At 46.3% G+C, this 16,941-nt stretch overlaps 1 protein-coding gene across 1 annotated transcript; it reads right to left on the bottom strand.

The window, feature by feature from the left end:
- Window positions 1-611: 611 nt before the first annotated feature.
- On the bottom strand, window positions 612-10,152 carry NES (nestin). Its single transcript, XM_036758026.1, has 4 exons — window positions 9,226-10,152; window positions 7,500-7,624; window positions 5,823-5,896; window positions 612-5,447 (listed from the first exon to the last, which is right to left on the bottom strand). The coding sequence occupies exons 1-4, from the start codon at window positions 10,015-10,017 to the stop codon at window positions 1,273-1,275; spliced, it is 5,166 nt and encodes a 1,721-aa protein (XP_036613921.1). The 5' UTR covers window positions 10,018-10,152; the 3' UTR covers window positions 612-1,272.
- Window positions 10,153-16,941: the final 6,789 nt, after the last annotated feature.

Here is a 16,941-nt window from a genome sequence, read left to right as displayed (position 1 = left end):
TCCCTCTTCTAGGAAGTTTTCCTGGACTATACATACAGCCCCTGCCTCCTTTACCTTCTCCATATGGGTATTTAGAGCTACAACCAGCTGTGTCTCTGTCCTGTTTTACCATGAAACGGAGAGTGTGGGGATAGGTTTAAAACAGGTGAGGTCTGGTGAGAACAAAATCATGAAGGCCCCCTTCCACTGAGGATCTATGCTATCCATGATCAGTGGATTTGAGCTGGAAAGGACCTTAGAGATCATCTATTCCAACCTCTTTATTTTATAGCTAGGGAAACTGAGACCCAAAGCTCTTTCTACTATACTGCCTTTCCTTTCATTTTCCATAAGGCAATCTAAGACAAAATGGCTTTTACGGGACCCTGAAACCTGGGGACCCAGGGACCACACCCCTTTGACCATAAAATTAATCTACTTCTGCCTGGGGGACCCCCTAGTCCCCAACCTCACCCCCAGCCCAACTGGACACTTTTCTCATCCCCTGGGAAGGTTGACCCCCTCCTTTAAATTGTACCCAGTCCTTTCAGCCAACCTCTAAGTAGCACCAAGAACCCCACCCAGGGTAGGAATTGGCAGGGGGAAGGAACAGAAAAGTCAGGACACAATGATGGGAGTGGTGGTGGCTGTGATCACTTTATTCACAAAACCAAGCTAGATACCATGAGGGTAGAGGGGCTAAGGATTCAGGCTGGGCATATTAGAATGCTTGGTGGTCCCTCCTCTCTTGTATTGGGTCAGCAATGAAGGGACATCCACCACCTTCCCCCATTGCCAGATTGGATGGAGGCAGAGACTCACAAACTGTCACTACCAGCTCAAAAATAGTTAGAACCCTGACCCATAACTTTCCCTCCATGACTCTTACACTCCCACTGCACTCAAAATAGGGAATGCCCCTTATCTCTCCTCTTTGAGAAAGAGAGTTTTGGGGGGAGTGAGAGGATGACCACAGTGAGGGACCCAGGCAGGTCTGCGGTGACCAGGATCTGGTCTAAATCTCAGAGAGGAGATGGAAGAAAGTACTCCTATACCACTTTTCCAAGAGAGGGAGGAAGGGACTGAATTGCTTTTACCAGAGCATCCATTCTGGGGAAACCCTTTTTCTCCAACCCACCTCCTGACCCTAGGGGTCAAAACACTGAAGTTCGGTCATGAGTCATGTCAAGACTAAGACTCCAAAGCTTGAGGGGAATGTGGGGTGGGGAGGTTACTATTTCCTCTGTCCCTTGTCCCCTTCCCAGAGCTAGAGGAGAAAAAAGAGATCCATTTCTACTCATCCCCTGAGGACCAAGAATCTCCATCCTCTTCTTTGCTCTGAGTGAACTTCAGGAATGGTCTCTGCTCCAGGATGAGGGGACCTCCACTCCATTGGGTATGGGAGGAGAGCTCCTCCCCAGGGGCTTTCCCTTCACCTCCCTCCCTCTCCAGGTCCCACAGCTTCCCCTGGCCTGCTCCCTCAAGTTTCCCCAACCCATTCAATATTTCTCCCCTGATGTCATCTGGTTGGTTCAGGCTGGGACCCCCACCATTGAGGCTAGCCCCAGACTTCCTGACACTGTTGTCCACTCTGTAGGGTACCTCTATCAGGTCACCAGCTAGGGCTTGGTTCTCCTTATCCAAGGGGGTCAGGTCACTCACTCCTAAAAGGCCTTGATTTTGTGGTAGGGGAGTCTCCAGCTCCTCCTCCAGGTCTGAGTGCCCCCTATCTTCAGTTATGTGAGAATGTTCTTCTTCCGAGTCAGATTGTATATCGCTATCTAGGGACTTGGGTCTGCCTGAGGGGCCCATCTCTTTCTCAGCCTCCAGAACTGCAGAAGAGGGATTTTCTGCTCCCTCTCTCTCTCTAGTATCTGAGGGGACATCAGCATTTCTGTCCCTTTCCTCCTTGGGTTCTTCTTCCTGATGGTAGCTCACTGGACTTCCCAAAGATGGACCCAGCTTCCAGTGCCTAATCCCCTCACCTCTCCCATCATTGTCATCATCATCATCATCATCATCATCACCATCCTCTTCCTCCTCTGCACTTTCTTCTTCATCTGCAAACCCATCAGACTCTCCATCTCGATCCCAGGTAGGAGGATCCAGCACCAATTCTGACCCATGCCCCACAGTGTCCACTAGTCCCCCAGGGCCCCTGGGTAAGAGAGAAGCATCAGCAGCAAGATCCTCAAACTCTTCAGACACTTCAGAGTCAGGAGCCCCCTCCTCATCCTCCTCTCCCTCACCAGGCTGAGCCTTACTGGCCTCAGCTTGACTGGGAGGGGCATCCCGGGTATCATTATGCTCCTCTTGAGGAGAGGGATGTTCCTTTCCAATAATCCCCCAGCTAGGTGACTCTGGATCCCTAGAGTAAAGGCCCAAGGGTGTGGAGTCTGGGAGAGTCTCACTCAGATCATCCTCCTCACTCTCCTCCACCTCCTCTGGAAAGACTGCTGAGGTGTCTTGGGCATCAACCTTCCCAGTTTCCCTGACCAGCTCCTCACTGACCCTTGTTCCCTCCTCTGTTTTCCAGCTTTCCCATAACTCTTGGTTGCTCTCAGCCCTAGAAGAGGATGCCAGAGGGTCTTTGGGAAGTGAACTGGAGGGCTGTGGCATTTGCTCCGATTCTTCCTCAACTTGGGAGCCCTGGAGATCTTCTGAGGCCCCTATCTCTTGTTTTGTTTCTTCTTGGGGTCCTCTCTGGCCCATGAGATGAGACTGAATGGTAGTACCCTCATCATCAGCAGTGTTGTCAATTGTGGTTTCTGCAGAGAAAGTGTCTAAAGGGGGTCTGGGGTCCTCCCCCATTCCTAAAGACTTCCCCTGCCCTGCTTCTTCCAATATGTCTGGGGCCTCTAAATGGAGATGACTTCCATTCCCCATAAGCAGCTTGTTGGACTGCTGGTTCAGTTCATCTGCTTCCTGCAAATCCTTTCCAGTCTGTCTCTCCAACTGCTCCCCTGAAGTCTCTAAAATCACTTCCTTGTAGTGTGGTTCTGATGGTCCCTCTTCCCACTTCTCTGATTCTGATTCCTCCCTTTCCAGCTGTTCTTGATTTCTTACCTCTTCTCCCTCTGATGGCTCTAGCCCCACAATGGGTCCATTATCCCCTGGGGCTATTCCATCACTCTCCCTGAAGGTGCCATTCTCCTTTGACAGATGCTCTGTCATCGCTCCAAGTTCCTGTGACTCTGCCTCCCCGAAATCCACCCGGGGGCCCTTGGTCATCCCCTCTTCAATTGTTTCCTTTGTTGGGAATTTCTGCTCTTCAAATTCCTGGCTCCCCAGCTCCTCTTCAGCAGGGCCACCATACTTCAATCCTGTCTCCTCTACAACTTCCCAGTTCCCTTCAAGGCCACTTTGTTCTCCTGGTTTCATCTTTTCAGTTCCTTCATGATCCTCTCCAATCTCACATGGGTCTTTTTCATCTCTCCCACTGGAGTACTCTTGGCCCATCCTAGCCACACCCTCTGGTTTTTGAAAATCTAGACTTTCCACTTCCAGAGACTGCAATGTTTCCTGGTTCTCCTTCCTCTCCAAATCTCCTTTTACCTCTTCTGGGATTTCCTGGTTTTCTTCCTCCATCTCCAAGTTACCCTCATCTAGAGATCTTAATGTCTCTTGCATTTCCTTTTCTGGCAAACCTAATATTTCTTGCATCTCCTCCCTCTCCTGGTTTCCTTCTTCCGAAAAACACAGGATTTCCTGAATCTCCTCTTTCAGAGGCTTCAATATTTCCTGGTTTTCTTCTTCTGGAGGTTCTAGTGTTTCCTGGTTGTCCTCCCTCTCCAGGTCTTCTGGTGTGCTCACTATCTCCTGGATGTCTTCTGGAGAGCCTAGAGTCTCCCGACTCTCCTTCCTCTCCAGGACCCCTTCTTCCAGAGAACTCACTGTCTCCTGTTTGTTCTCTCCTGGAGAACCCAGTGAGTCCTGGTTCTCCTCTCTCTCCAGGTTGCCTTCTTTTGGAGAGCTCAATATCTTTTCATTCTCCTCTTCTAGAGACCTCAGTGTCTCTCGCATCTCCTTTTCTAGAGACTTTAGTATCTCTTGGTTCTCCTCTCCTGGAAAACTCAGTATCTTTTGGTTCTCATCACATGGCAGATTCTCCTGGATCTCCTCGCTTGGAAGAATATGGGCCTCCTGGAATTCTTCACTTGGCAGCTTCTGGGTCTCCTGGATCTTCCCACCTGGAAGAATATGGGTCTCCTGGAATTCTTCACTTGGCAGCTTCTGGGTCTCCTGAATCTTCCCACCTGGAAGAATATGGGCCTCCTGGAATTCTTCACTTGGCAGCTTCTGGGTCTCCCAGATCTCCTCACCTGGAAGAATATGGGTCTCCTGGAATTCTTCACTTGGCAGCTTCTGGGTCTCCTGGATCTCCTCACCTGGAAGAGTATGGGCCTCCTGGAATTCTTCACTTGGCAGCTTCTGGGTCTCCTGGATCTTCCCACCTGGAAGAATATGGGTCTCCTGGAATTCTTCACTTGGCAGCTTCTGGGTCTCCTGGATCTTCCCATCTGGAAGAATATGGGTCTCCTGGAATTCCTCACTTGGCAGCTTTTGGGTCTCCTGGATCTCCTCACCTGGAAGAGTATGGGCCTCCTGGAATTCCTCACTTGGCAGCTTCTGGGTCTCCCGGATCTCCTCACCTGGTAGATTCAGGGTCTCCTTGATCTCTCCAGCCATAATACCAAGTGTCTCCTGAAACTTCTCGCCTGAAGTCTCAGGTGTTTCCTGGATCTCACCTGGCAGCCTCAGGGTCTCCTGGATCTCCTCCCTGTCTAGGGCCCCTTCTTTTTGCCATGCCTCTTCTTCCAAATTCTCTGTGATTGTCTCTTTAGCTTTTTCTTCCTTCTCTGCCACCCCCTGGATTTCCTTTTCCTCCCTCTTTGGGTATTTACTAGGCTCTGGAGCTGGGGGCTGAGGACTGCTGAAGTCACTGGGCTCCTCTTTCTCTTCCTCCCCATCTTTGGCCTTCATGGGGTCAACACTAGAGTCAGTTGCTAAGACAATTTTTCCATCCTCAACTTGTTCCATTAGCTTATCTGGACAGGGAAAGCTGGGGGCCTGTTGTTTTTCAACCCCCAGTTCTTCAGACCCCAGGCTACTGCCCACTCCAATGCCTACCTTGGCTTTGGCCCATGGGAGCTTTGGAGCAGCCAGGTGCTCACTATCCTTTGGCTTGGGTCCATCAAAAGACGGCCCCTGGAGAAGGTAGGAGGGTATCACCTGGGCTTGGACTTCCCTCCTAGTGCCTGAGTGGTGAGCTTGGGAAATGTGTGGGATGGGGGTGCTGGCCAAGGTGGGTGTCTGGGTTGGGATGAATCCTTGACTCTTCAGAAATGTAGGCATTGGGGTCCTAGGTGTATCCACCATGGGAAGGGGCATGGGGCTCAGGACAGGAGGCCGGGGTCCTGGACGTCGGATCTCAGGTGTCACAGGGGTACACACCTCCACCTTGGGGTCTAAAACAATAGAGGGGATAGGCCAGAGTCAGTATGTGAACTTGGAGGAAAACACCCTTATCTACAACATTCCTGATGAACTTCTCCCTATATTCCCCACCACCACATTCCTGAATCCCTTCGTGTCATCAAGATCTGGCATCATTTATCTTCCCTTGATTGCAGGGGATCCCTTTGGAGTGGAATTTGTTCTCAAATTTGGGTGTCTATTGGGGCAAGAAGTCTAAGATTGGCAAAACAAGGCTCACCATGTACCAGCAAGAGGAATAAGGTTTGGGAAAGGGTGTCAGGGTAGTGAAGGAGCCTTCCTTTGATGGGTGGAGGGGCAAGGGTAGGGGATAGAGTGAGTGACAGCCAGAGACACCATCTTCTTACCAGGGAAGATGACAGTGGCCTTTGAGTCTGTATTGGATGTATGTAGCCGGGAACTCTCAGCCTCCAGGAGGGTCCTAGAAACAAAGGAAGAGGTCCTGGATCACTCTGATTGCCTGATTAGTTAAACCAATCTAGCATGGAAAAATGACTGTGTCCTTCCCCCTGCCCCAACATGACAGATTCATTCACAAAATGAGAGATCCAGACACAAACACATATCCACAGACAAAGGTTATAGTCCCACAGACACACAAACATGACAGTCACTCACTAGGGTACTTCCACACAGTTATACCACCATACAAAGTCACACAGCCACATAGACACAAAGTTACACAGCACAATCACACATGCATACACACGTTGCTTTGGAGACTGTGTGTCTCTCCCACTCTGGAATCTATTCCCTCATGCCCATGACCTCATCCTCTCCCTGTGGGGGCTGGGGGGCACTATTCTCATGCTAATCAGCTGCCATTGTTCAGACAGCCATCTGGAGGGTCTGGGAAGGGGGGCTTCCTTGGGGAAGCAGGAATTCTCAAGCCGTTCCCATGGGATGAGCTCCCCCGTCTTGCCATGTAGAATGAAGTGGAGCTGTGCTCAGACAATAGTAAATGAATTCAGAATTCTAAACCCTTCTGCCCCACACCCCTACAAAGAACCCAAGTTATAATTCCTTAGAGGCTCCTCTCCTTTTTCCTCTCAGTAGTTTGATTGGGGTGTCAAGGCCTTTGTCTTAGGATCTCCAAGCACTCTGTATCTCAGGTCCCTTTAAAGATAGGAATCATGTCCGTCCCCCACCTCTAGGTAGGACATACTTCCTACCTACCTCCCCCTATCACCAATGGAAAAAGGGAAGACAATGTCTTGCAAGTCAATTAAATAAACATTGTTAAATGCCTTTTCTCCCTGTCTCCAAAGAAGTAAAAGCTATTGACATTTCTCTTCCCCACCCCTGACCATGAAGAAGTCTTCCCTTTTGTCTAACCTCCATCTTTCTGACCACAGTGTTCACTCCTCCCCAACCTTCTTTCCTCTGGGTCCTGATTACCCCCACCCCCCAATCCTTCTGATCCCTCTCATGTTCATTCTCTCCCTGCCCCTCTCTCATCTTTCCCTATCTAACATTGTGTCCTTGTGTCTTGTGGACCTAGCAAAGGATTCAGGACTTTCCTGGGAGCTTAGGACAGAGATCAGCAGGGAGATGGGCTTGTCAAGCCAACAGCATAAGCCTCCTCCCACCTTGCTGCATAGAAATAAGGAGGCAGGCTTAATGAAAACTAGGAAATGGGCACTGGAAGACACAAACATCCTAGACCTCAGCTCTTTGCCGCTCTGTATTGAGCTCATCTGGAACCCAGGCCTGATGGAATAAGGGTGTGAAGGGATATGTGGGAAGAGAGATGTAGAACTTATGGGGAGAGCTGACATAGTGGTTCTCTCCCTGGAGCTAAAAAGGGGTTGTAAAAGAAAGAAGGGACCTTAGAGATGTAGTTCAGAACCTTTGTCCTGCATATGACCATAATGAAACTCAGAGGAAGGGAAGAGACTTGTCTAAGATCGCATGGTAAGCTAATGGCATGTCTGGAATTTGAACCCAGGTGTATTGACTCCTAGTTCAAAGATTCCTGTTTTCTGAACCATGATGTCCTGGGGAAGAAGGGAAGAGGGCCTCACCTATACGTGGCCACTTCTAGGCTAAGGGACATTTTCAGGTGCATCAGCTGTTGTCGATCTTCCAGGACCTGAGCAATCTGGTTGTGGAGATCCTGTTTCTCCTGCTCCAGGGCCTCCACAGCCAGCTGCAAAACAAGGAACAGAAAAATAATTATCTCCCCTTCATTCTTCTCAAAAAATAGGAATGCCTTCCCATCCCTTCTGTCCCAATAGCAGCTTATTCCCTCTTGTTTAGTGCTCTGGGGAGATGACCGTTACATATGCCTTTCCCCAGGAAAATTTCCCTTTGGAGTCCCAGAGGCAAGAACTTCATCCTCTCTTTTTTAGGGGGGTGGAATTCTTCAACAATGTTCTCAAATGGTTTGTATCACATGGCTCAGCCCTCTGAGGATGCTCAGCCTTCCAACATTGAACTCCAAAGCAAATAGATAAAGGAGAAGAGAGGAGAAAGTCAGAATAGAAACAGAAAAGGGGAAACAAAAGAGAAGGGGGAACTGCTACTTGAGAACTTGAGCAATCCCCTACCTCTTTATTTTTCACCCTCTCTATACTCAATTTTGTGTCCTTCCTTTTCATTCCAAGCTTTAGCTCCCTCTCCCTTCCCTGCCCCTTCCACATGTTTCCTGAAATCCTCCTTCCTCAGATGAGAAGGGGGGTGGAGAGGGAGCAGCCAGTGCTTCTCCTCTAGGACCCTGGCCCCCCACTCCCCATTCAGATACAAACTGGGAGGTTGTTTTCACAGCTGTCAGTCACAGCTGTGTGTGAGAGCAGGGACAGCTGTCCCTGCTCCCCTGGAATGTGGAGCTTCCCTGGGGAGCTTTGGAATGAGACAGAAAGGGGCTGGAAATTGGGATGCCTGGGTCCCCTGACCCCTTCCCTGGGCCTGTCAAACCCATTGGGAATCTTTTGTTGGCTCAGTAGAAGCTGCCTAAGTAGGGAAGAGTTCAAAGTTGCTGTGGACCATGGAGAGAAGGGACCTGGGGGTATAGGTGTGTGGAAATTGGGGAATAAAGTGTTGATGCTCCTACAAAATTGTTTGGAAGTATAATGGATGGCATTCTCTCTGTCTCTCTGTCTCTCTCTGTCTCTCTCTGTCTCTCTCTCTGTCTCTCTCTCTGTCTCTCTCTCTCCCTCCCTCTCCCTCTCTCTCTCCCTCCCTCTCCCTCTTTCTCTCTCTCTCTCTCTCTCTCTCTCTCTCTCTCTCTCTCTCTCTCCCTCTCTCTCTCTCTCTCCCTTCCTCCTCTCTTTTTCTCTCTCTCTGAAGATTGCCAGCCAATTCTCTTCATCGTACCAGGGGATCCTTGCGGAAAACTTTGAGATACCCCAAAGAATATCTTTGGGTGTTGGAGTTGGGTACTCTAGGTGTCCTATATATAGAATGTGATCCTTTTCTGGCATTGGGAATGTCTCCAATGACAGAGGGAACATAGACTTTGCTAAGGTTCCCCTCCTCTGGCCAGGTCCCTATAGACCGGATAACTTCCTTTTCCTTTCATAGTCTCCACGCTTTGGAGAGCCTAGGAAGATCGATCTCTTACAACCAAAGCAGATTCCAATAGAACTTCTTCAATAACACTAGCTAGGGGAAAAGATGTCAAAGCTGGAAGACACTGAGCAAGAGAGGCAGCGACAAGGGCACCCTGGGAGCAATCATTTGGGCAGGAGCTGAGAGAGAGGAAGCAGGGGTTAGGAGAGAGGAGCAGAGGGGCAGGAGAAACCCGCTCACCTGGAACTTCTCGCCTGACTCCTGTTGCTCCTGCCACTGTCCTTCCAGCCTCTGCTCCAGCATCTCTCGACGGCCCTGGAGAGCTGCCCTCTCTACGTCCAGCCGCTGCACCTCTCGTTGTCCTTCTCGGGTCCCTTGCATTGCCTGGCCCAGTCTCTCCCGGGCCTGTCCCAGGGAGGCTTCCATGCAGGCAACGCGGGCCTGGTAGCCTTCCACTGCGCCCCTCCACGCCTCTTCGAACGTGCGGGCTAGGTCCTGCACGTCGGGGGCAGGGGCATTGTCGGGAGCCCTGCGAAAGGTCTCCAGGCCCAGGGCGCAGCGGGCCACCTGGGCGCTCATTCCCGCCCGCTCCTGCTCGTGTGACGCCACCAACGCCTCGAGCTCCTTCTCCAGCTCGGCTGCCTGGTTCCCCAGACACACCCCCGCCCACTTCTCGGCATCCAGCACCCGGCGGCTCTCCGCCACCTGCTCCTTAGCCCGCTCCCGGGCTAAACGCTGCTGCTGGCACCGGTTCGCCACCCCTTCTACCTCCTCCAGAAGATTGTCCCGGGCCACTTCGGCAGCGTGCTTCTCGCTCCAGCGCTGGTCCAGCAGGGCACGCAGAGCACTCAGCTCCTCCTCAGCCTGGCTTCTCCAGGATGGCTCCCCAGGTAGCTCCCGGAGGCTCCCAATCTCTAGCCGAAGCTTCTCATTTTGCTCCTCCAGAGACTTGACCCGGGATAAATAGGCCTCCAGCCTCCGATTCAGCTCCCACATCTGAACAGACTCCTCTCCCAGGCAGCCCTCCATCATCCTTAATGCCACCCTGGAGGGAGAAGGGCAGTGAGTGAGAGGAGAAAGGGGCGGGTCCCCAAGCACCTCGGAGAGCCGGGAGGAAAACCAGGGTGAGAGGGCTAGGGAGAGACCGAGGGAGCTTCCGGAGAGACTTGGAGAGGAGAGAAGAGCGAGTCCCGCTATTCATACTCCCGCCGGCTGGGAAAAGGGGGCGGGGACAGGGACGACTTAACCCCTTGATAACCAAAAGCTGTGTGCAACACTTGTATTGGGCTTCTCTTTTAGGCAGCTCTGTACAGAGTTGGGATATTCCGAGGAGATACGGTCCCTGTCCTGGGGAGCCACCAACCTGACCGAGGAAAAGGATTTAGGAAAGACTTGATAGTTGTTATCTTCAAGCAATGGGAATTCTGTCATGTGGAAGAGGGCATATTCTGCTTGGTTCCAGAGGGCAGAAGCAAGATTTCGAAGAGTGGAAATCGCAAACAGGCAAATTTATTCTCGATGTCAGAAAAAAACTTCTTGTCAGAAAAAAAACTTCCTGTGCAAAAGTAAAACCGGTTTCCACTTAAGGTAGTGAGTTCTCCATCCTCATAGGTCTCCTAGCAGAGGCTAGATGACAAACATTCACGTTAGAAATGTTGTTCTAAGGGATTCCTGTCCAGGTAGGAGTTAACCGAACAAAATGAACTCTTTGCCCCCTTCCAGCTTCAGTGTTCTGTGATTCTATGCTTCTTAGAGAACAAAGATACAGACACAGAGATTGAGATAAGGACAGAGGATCCAGCTCCACAGAGTTCTAAATAGCAGGATAGGGAGAATGGGAAAGTAGAACAGAAAGTGACAGTCTAGGGAGGCTTCTTGGAGTAGAAAAATATGGAAAAGAGTTGAGAAAGAGTAAGGAATGGACCTAGCAGAAAGCTGTCAAGTCATCTGGCATTTATTAAGTGTTTGCTATGTTGCAGGCACTGTGCTAAGCTCTGGGAATATAAAGAAAGAATGTATGGAAAATAATTTATGAAAAGACAGGAGAAGATGAGATATAAAGGCTGGGTCAGGGTAAGGACCAGTAGCTATAACTAGAGCCTAGGAAACAGGGCCAGGGACATTGCAGGAGACTCCCTTTCACAGTCAACCTGTCCCATCTTCCCCATCAACCTGGAGTCCTGAGCCAGGGATTGGGTGGAGGGTTAGGACTTGGGGTGCCAAGGACCCGCAGAACTTCTTGGTGCTACTTGACACTCATTCCTCCTGCCACTTTCTCTAACTTATAGATGACAAACTCCTCTTAAGTATCCGGTTTTCTCTTCCAGAAGACATTCTAAAGTCTTCAGTCTCTACCTGGCAGGAAGGCTGAGATTATCAAGAAGAGAGTGCCCTCTGGTGGCTAAACAGGCTAATTAAAGAAAGGATAAATCAAACCAGGTGGTTTGTGATAGAGATGAAGAAACAAAGTGTAACAGCCTCTCTGGATTTGGAGAGAGCAGGTTTCAAAGCATTCAAAGGAATAACAAGCACAAAGTATATATTAAGATACATTATTTGTCATATCCATATTTCTTGACTATACATGTTTGTATGGGAGCAGTATGGGGAAAGTGACTATTCCACCTTAGCATTTAGGACTAAGCTGGCAAGCTCTGAGCATAGCCAGTTTTGTTTCTAAGACCTTAGAAAAGCTGGTTTCAGAAATCTCGGAGATATGATAGATAGGATCCCATTGCCTGAGAATTTAAAAGGGAAGGCAACTGTAAGATGGGATATTGGATAAGGAGAAGGAAGAGAAAGGAAGAAAAAAGAAAAGAAAAAAAAGTTATTCTGATAATAAAAACACAAATGATCCTTTGGAAGAAAAATATGTAAATGGGTAAAAATAGAGGCTGATTTTTTTTGTTGTTGTTAAGTTGTTTCTGATTATAGTTGCTCAAAGTTCTCCAAAAGTTTTAGACTTTAAAATATATATATATATATATATGTATATATAGATAGATATAGATATATGATGGAAGAAAGGACTCATAGAAAGAGCCTGAAGGGACTTTAAATATCATCTTAAGAGGAAACTGATGCCGAGAGAAGGCAGCTGTGTGACCTTGGAGCAAGTTGCCAGTGGCATAACTAGACTTGAATGATTATGCAATATAATGCTCTTTCCAGTTATATTCACTGCTTGAGCAACCAAGGATGAACATAAAAATGTTAATTAGAAACCTGTCAGAATAGTAACAGCAAGGCTAAAGCCAAGCATGAGCCTTGCCAAAAATTCTGGGGAAAATAAAAGGAACTTTTGAAGGTAAAGTTAAAATAAGAAGACAATCAGCCAAGGGACGACCCAGGGCTTGATTCTCTATGGATCCTGACACAAGTCATTTCTGTATTCCTTCCTATCTCTCCAGTCTTCATTCCACCCTAACCATGCCCACCATCTACTCTTTCTTCCTTCTAGTGACACTGGCTTTGACATTTATTCTTCAAGCAAATCATTCTGTCTCCTGACTGTTGACAATTATCCTGGCTATCCCCTATTCATGGAATGCTCCACCTGCTCACCTGACCCTCTTGTCTTCAGGTCCCAGTTAAAACCCTTTAGATGAAGACTTTTCCTATCCCCCTTAATTCTGGTGCTTTCTCTCTGTTAATGATGTTCAGTTTATTCTGTATATATCTTGCTTGTACATCATTGTTTGCATGCTGTCCCCTTCTCCATCCTTGTCCCCTTAATTAGAGGAAGCTCCTTGAGAACAGTAACTGTCTTTTATCATTTCCTCCTTTTCCTTCTCCTCTTCCTCCTCCTCCTTCTTCTTCTCCTTCTCCTTCTCCTTCTTTGTCATCTTCTTATTCTTTCCCCAGCACTTAGCACAATGCTTGGCAGTAGTTGACTGTCTGATTGTCCTTTACTACAGAACTGTCGAACACTGCATTCAGTAGAGACTGCATTCAACCCTATTTGAGTTTGACACCACTACTTTATTATGTGATTAAACGAGCCTATGTTTCAAAGCTTTGTGAACCTGAGTGTTTGTAAGGGGAGGCTAGTGGAATCACTTGGGAGATAGTAAAGTTCTCTTTTAACATGTTATCTTTGTTAACTAAGAGCTGATCTCAGTTATTTCTATTCTGTTAAAGGACTGCAAGTGCCATCAGTCCCCTCTGAATTTCAGCTCCCTGGAGTAAAAGCCAAGTTGCCCTGCCCAGTTACAACCCTGGTCAACATTTAGACTTTAAAGTTTGCAAAGCACTTTACATATGTTATATCATTGGACCTCACAAATAAGGGTTTTTATTTAAGTTCACAGTTCCTGATAATGATCTTAAAGTCCTTACTATTTTTCTCCCCAAATGATTCTTAGAGATAAACTTCCCACCCCAACACTGATCCTCCTAGGCCACACAAAACTTGCTCATGTGTAAAATCCTTATTATTAATTTTGGTCTCTCCTGCACTGGTGCTCTCTCTCTCCCTCCTCCCTCTCTCTTCTTCTCTTTCCCTCTCTCTCCCTTTCTCTCCCTCTCTTCCTGCTTTCTCTTTCTTCCCAGGAGAAGTCAGTGCTTTTCTCCACAGTCTATGTTGCATTGCTTTTTCACCAGGGACTTTCTCAAGGCAACATTCCATTGCTTTCAACAGGTGGCAGGGTCCATTGTCCTTTGTCATTGTCATTGTTCTTTGCTACCAGCAGTTTTCATGGGGTTTTTTGTACTTCCTATCTCTGCCTCCCTTCTCCCCAAAAGTCAACTCTTCTGCATCAGAAGGTGCTCATTATTCCTCTTCACAAAACTTGCTTTCAGACAGTTGCACTATGCATTGAGAAAGGGCAACTAGGGGGCAAATTGGATAGAGCCACCAGCCCTGGAGTCAGGAGGTCCTGAGTTCAAATCTGTCCTCAGACACTTGGACAAAATCACTTAACCCTGTTTACCTCAGTTTCCTCATCTCTAAAATGAGCTGGATAAGGACAATGGCAAACCACTCCAGTATCTTTGCCAAGAAAACCCCAAATAGGGTCATGAACATAGGGACGTGACTGAAATGATTCAACAACAACATGCATTGAGAAAAGGTCAAAGTATTCCAGCTCTCTCATTTCTCCAGGCAAGAGTACCTTTTTAAACCTTGTCCTTTATCACCCCAAATCCTACCTTCTACACAATGGCTCTCTTACTTCCTTCTCTCAGCCCTTGAATAGTGTTCCTCTGGCTCACATCAGTGTCCCGCCTGATTATTGTAATTCAGAACAGCACTTCTGTTCTCTTATGTTTCTCTTTTCAGGGGCAACACTGGACCTGGAATTAAGAAGACTTAAGTTAAATCCAGCCTCAGACACTTACTAGCTGTGTGACTCTGGGCCAGTCATTTAACCCCTGTCAACCTCAGTTTTCTTACCTGTAAAATAGGATAATAATATCACCTACCTCCTAAGATTGTTACAAGGATAAAATGAAGTAATATTTGCAGAACCCTAAGGCACTATGTAAATGCCAGCTACTATTTAGTATCTTTTCATTCATCTTTCTGTCTTCCATCCTCCTCTAAGTCATCTGAACCATGTTATCTAAATCATACCAGGCTACTTCCCAAAAGTGGGCAGCTAGGTGGTTTAGTGGATAGAGTGCTGGGCCTGGAGTCAGGAAGACCTGGGTGGGGGTAAGGTGATGGAGAAGGGTATATATATATATATATATATATATATATATATATATATATACACATATATATATAGTTTATTTATTTTTAGTTTTCAACATTCACTTCTATAAGATTTTGAGTTTTGAATTTCCTCCTCCACTTTTCCTCTCCCCTCCCCAAGACCATATGCAACTGATATAGACTCTACTTATACATTCATATTAAACATATTTTCACATTACTCATGATGCAAAGAAGAATTAGAACTAGTGGGAAGAACCACAAGAAAGAAGAAACAAACAAAACAACAAAAGAAAAGGAGAGCAAATAGTATGCTTCCATCTGCATTTGGACTCCAAGTTCTTTCTCTGGATGTGTACAGCATTTTCCACCCTTAGTCTTTTGGAGTTGTCTTAGATCCTTGCATTGCTGAGAAGAGCTAAGTCTATCAAGGTCAGTCATTGTACAATGTGGCTGTTACTGTGTACAATGTTCTCCTGGTTCTGATCATTTCACTCAGCATCAGGTCATATATGTCTTTCCAGGTTTTTCTGAAATCCGTCTGCTCATCATTTCTTATAGCACAATAGTATTCTGTTACATTCATATACCACAACTTGTTCAGCCATTCTCCAATTGATGGACATCCCCTCAATTTCCAATTTGCCACCACAGAAAGAGCTGCTATAAATATTTTTGCACATGTGGGTCCTTTTCCCATTTTTATGATCTCTTTGGGATACAGACCTAGAAGTGGTATTGCTGGGACAAAGGCTATGCAGAGTTTTATCTATGATATTTTTACTAGGATGTAGTTTCCTTCTTTATCTCTTTTAATTTGATCTATTTTTGTTTTTGCTTTGTCTGAGGTCAGGATTGCTACCCCTTGCTTTTTTTTACTTCTGCTGAAGCATAATATATTCTGCTCCAGCCTTTTACCTTTACTCTATGTGTATCTCTCTGTTTCAAATGTGTTTCTTGTAAACAACATATTGTAGGATTATGGTTCTTAATCCACTTTGCTATCCACTTCCATTTTATGGGAGAGTTCATTCCATTCACATTCACAGTTATGATTACTATCTGTGTCTTTCTCTCCATCCTATTTTCCCCCATTCATGCTTTCCTCTCTTCTTTCTCCCTTTCCTTCCTTACTAGAGTTTTGCTTTCAACCACCGCCTTCCTCAGTCTGCCCTCCCTTCTATCAGACCCCTCCCTTTTCTTCCCCTTTACCCTTACTACTTCTTCCAGAGGGGTATATATTTTAAGGGGTAGTTTAGTGGCACAGTGGATAGAGCACTGGGCTTGGAATCAGGAAGACTCATCTTCCTGAGTTCAAGTGTGACCTCAGACACTTACTAGCTGTGTGACACTGGGCAAGCCACTTAACCCTGTTTGTCTCAGTTTCCTTCCTGGAGAAGGAAAGGACAAACCACTCCAGTATCTTTGTTGAGAAAACCCCAATTGGGGTCACAAAGAGTAACTAAACAACAACAAACAATGCTAACAACTCAAATTAACAAAGAATTAAGGGAACAGCTTAATTTTTTTCATAATTATTACTGCAGTTGAAAAACTTAATAGTGTGCTTTCTTGAAATTAAAAAAAATTAAATATCTGGTGCAAAAAAGCATCAAAGTTTTTGAAGATGGATATAGCCCTTCTTTTTACTGATACGCATAACTATCCCCCTCCTTTGGTATTTAGCATAAATTGCCATTTCAGCCAATAAATTTGTAATTGTATGTCTAAGGTACTACATGCATTGTATCTCTATGTAGATGTCTATTTATTACCGTTGGGCTTGCAGGTTTAACATTTTTGGTGTTAGAATTGGTAAAGAAACATACTAAGTTTAATAAACACCGCAAACTATATGTCAACTTTCCAGTAAAGAATCTGGAATTCGCAATGATTCATTAAACTTATTTTACACAAATTATTGAAAACTTAAATAATTAAAAAAATTTAAAGGACTGCCAAACTAAACTTGAAATAATGGGTTAAAGAAAAATAACTTTCAAAAGTCATAATTGCTTTTATTTAGCCCCTTTCACAAAGTTTTAGCCTGAAAAAACAGCAAAATCTACACAAAATTTTATTGCAATCATACATGGGTTACATCAGGTCAAATACAACAAATATTATGATGAAATTTTATGTTTATTAAACTACAGTTCAAAATACAAATTTACACATTCTAAACATGCTAAAAATATCTAAATAAAGTCACACTGGTTTTCCACTGACATTTGATATATCTGGGCAAAAGACCATAATTTTACAAGACTTTCTAACAGGAATCCTTAGCATAAAAA

This window comes from Trichosurus vulpecula, chromosome 4 (assembly GCF_011100635.1).
Source record: "Trichosurus vulpecula isolate mTriVul1 chromosome 4, mTriVul1.pri, whole genome shotgun sequence".
Classification (NCBI taxonomy): domain Eukaryota; kingdom Metazoa; phylum Chordata; class Mammalia; order Diprotodontia; family Phalangeridae; genus Trichosurus; species Trichosurus vulpecula.
The sequence above is the reverse complement of the archived record's forward strand: the minus strand, read 5'-3'. Positions and strand labels throughout refer to the sequence as shown.

Excerpts from the sequence above, each read along its gene's own strand:
- NES (XM_036758026.1), bottom strand. The coding sequence starts at position 10,017 with ATGATGGAGGGCTGCCTGGGAGAGGAGTCTGTTCAGATGTGGGAGCTG. Across the intron at positions 7,625-9,225 it reads AGTCAGGCGAGAAGTTCCAG|CTGGCTGTGGAGGCCCTGGA; the intron begins GTGAGCGGGTTT and ends CTTGTTTTGCAG. Across the intron at positions 5,448-5,822 it reads GGCCACTGTCATCTTCCCTG|ACCCCAAGGTGGAGGTGTGT; the intron begins GTAAGAAGATGG and ends CTATTGTTTTAG.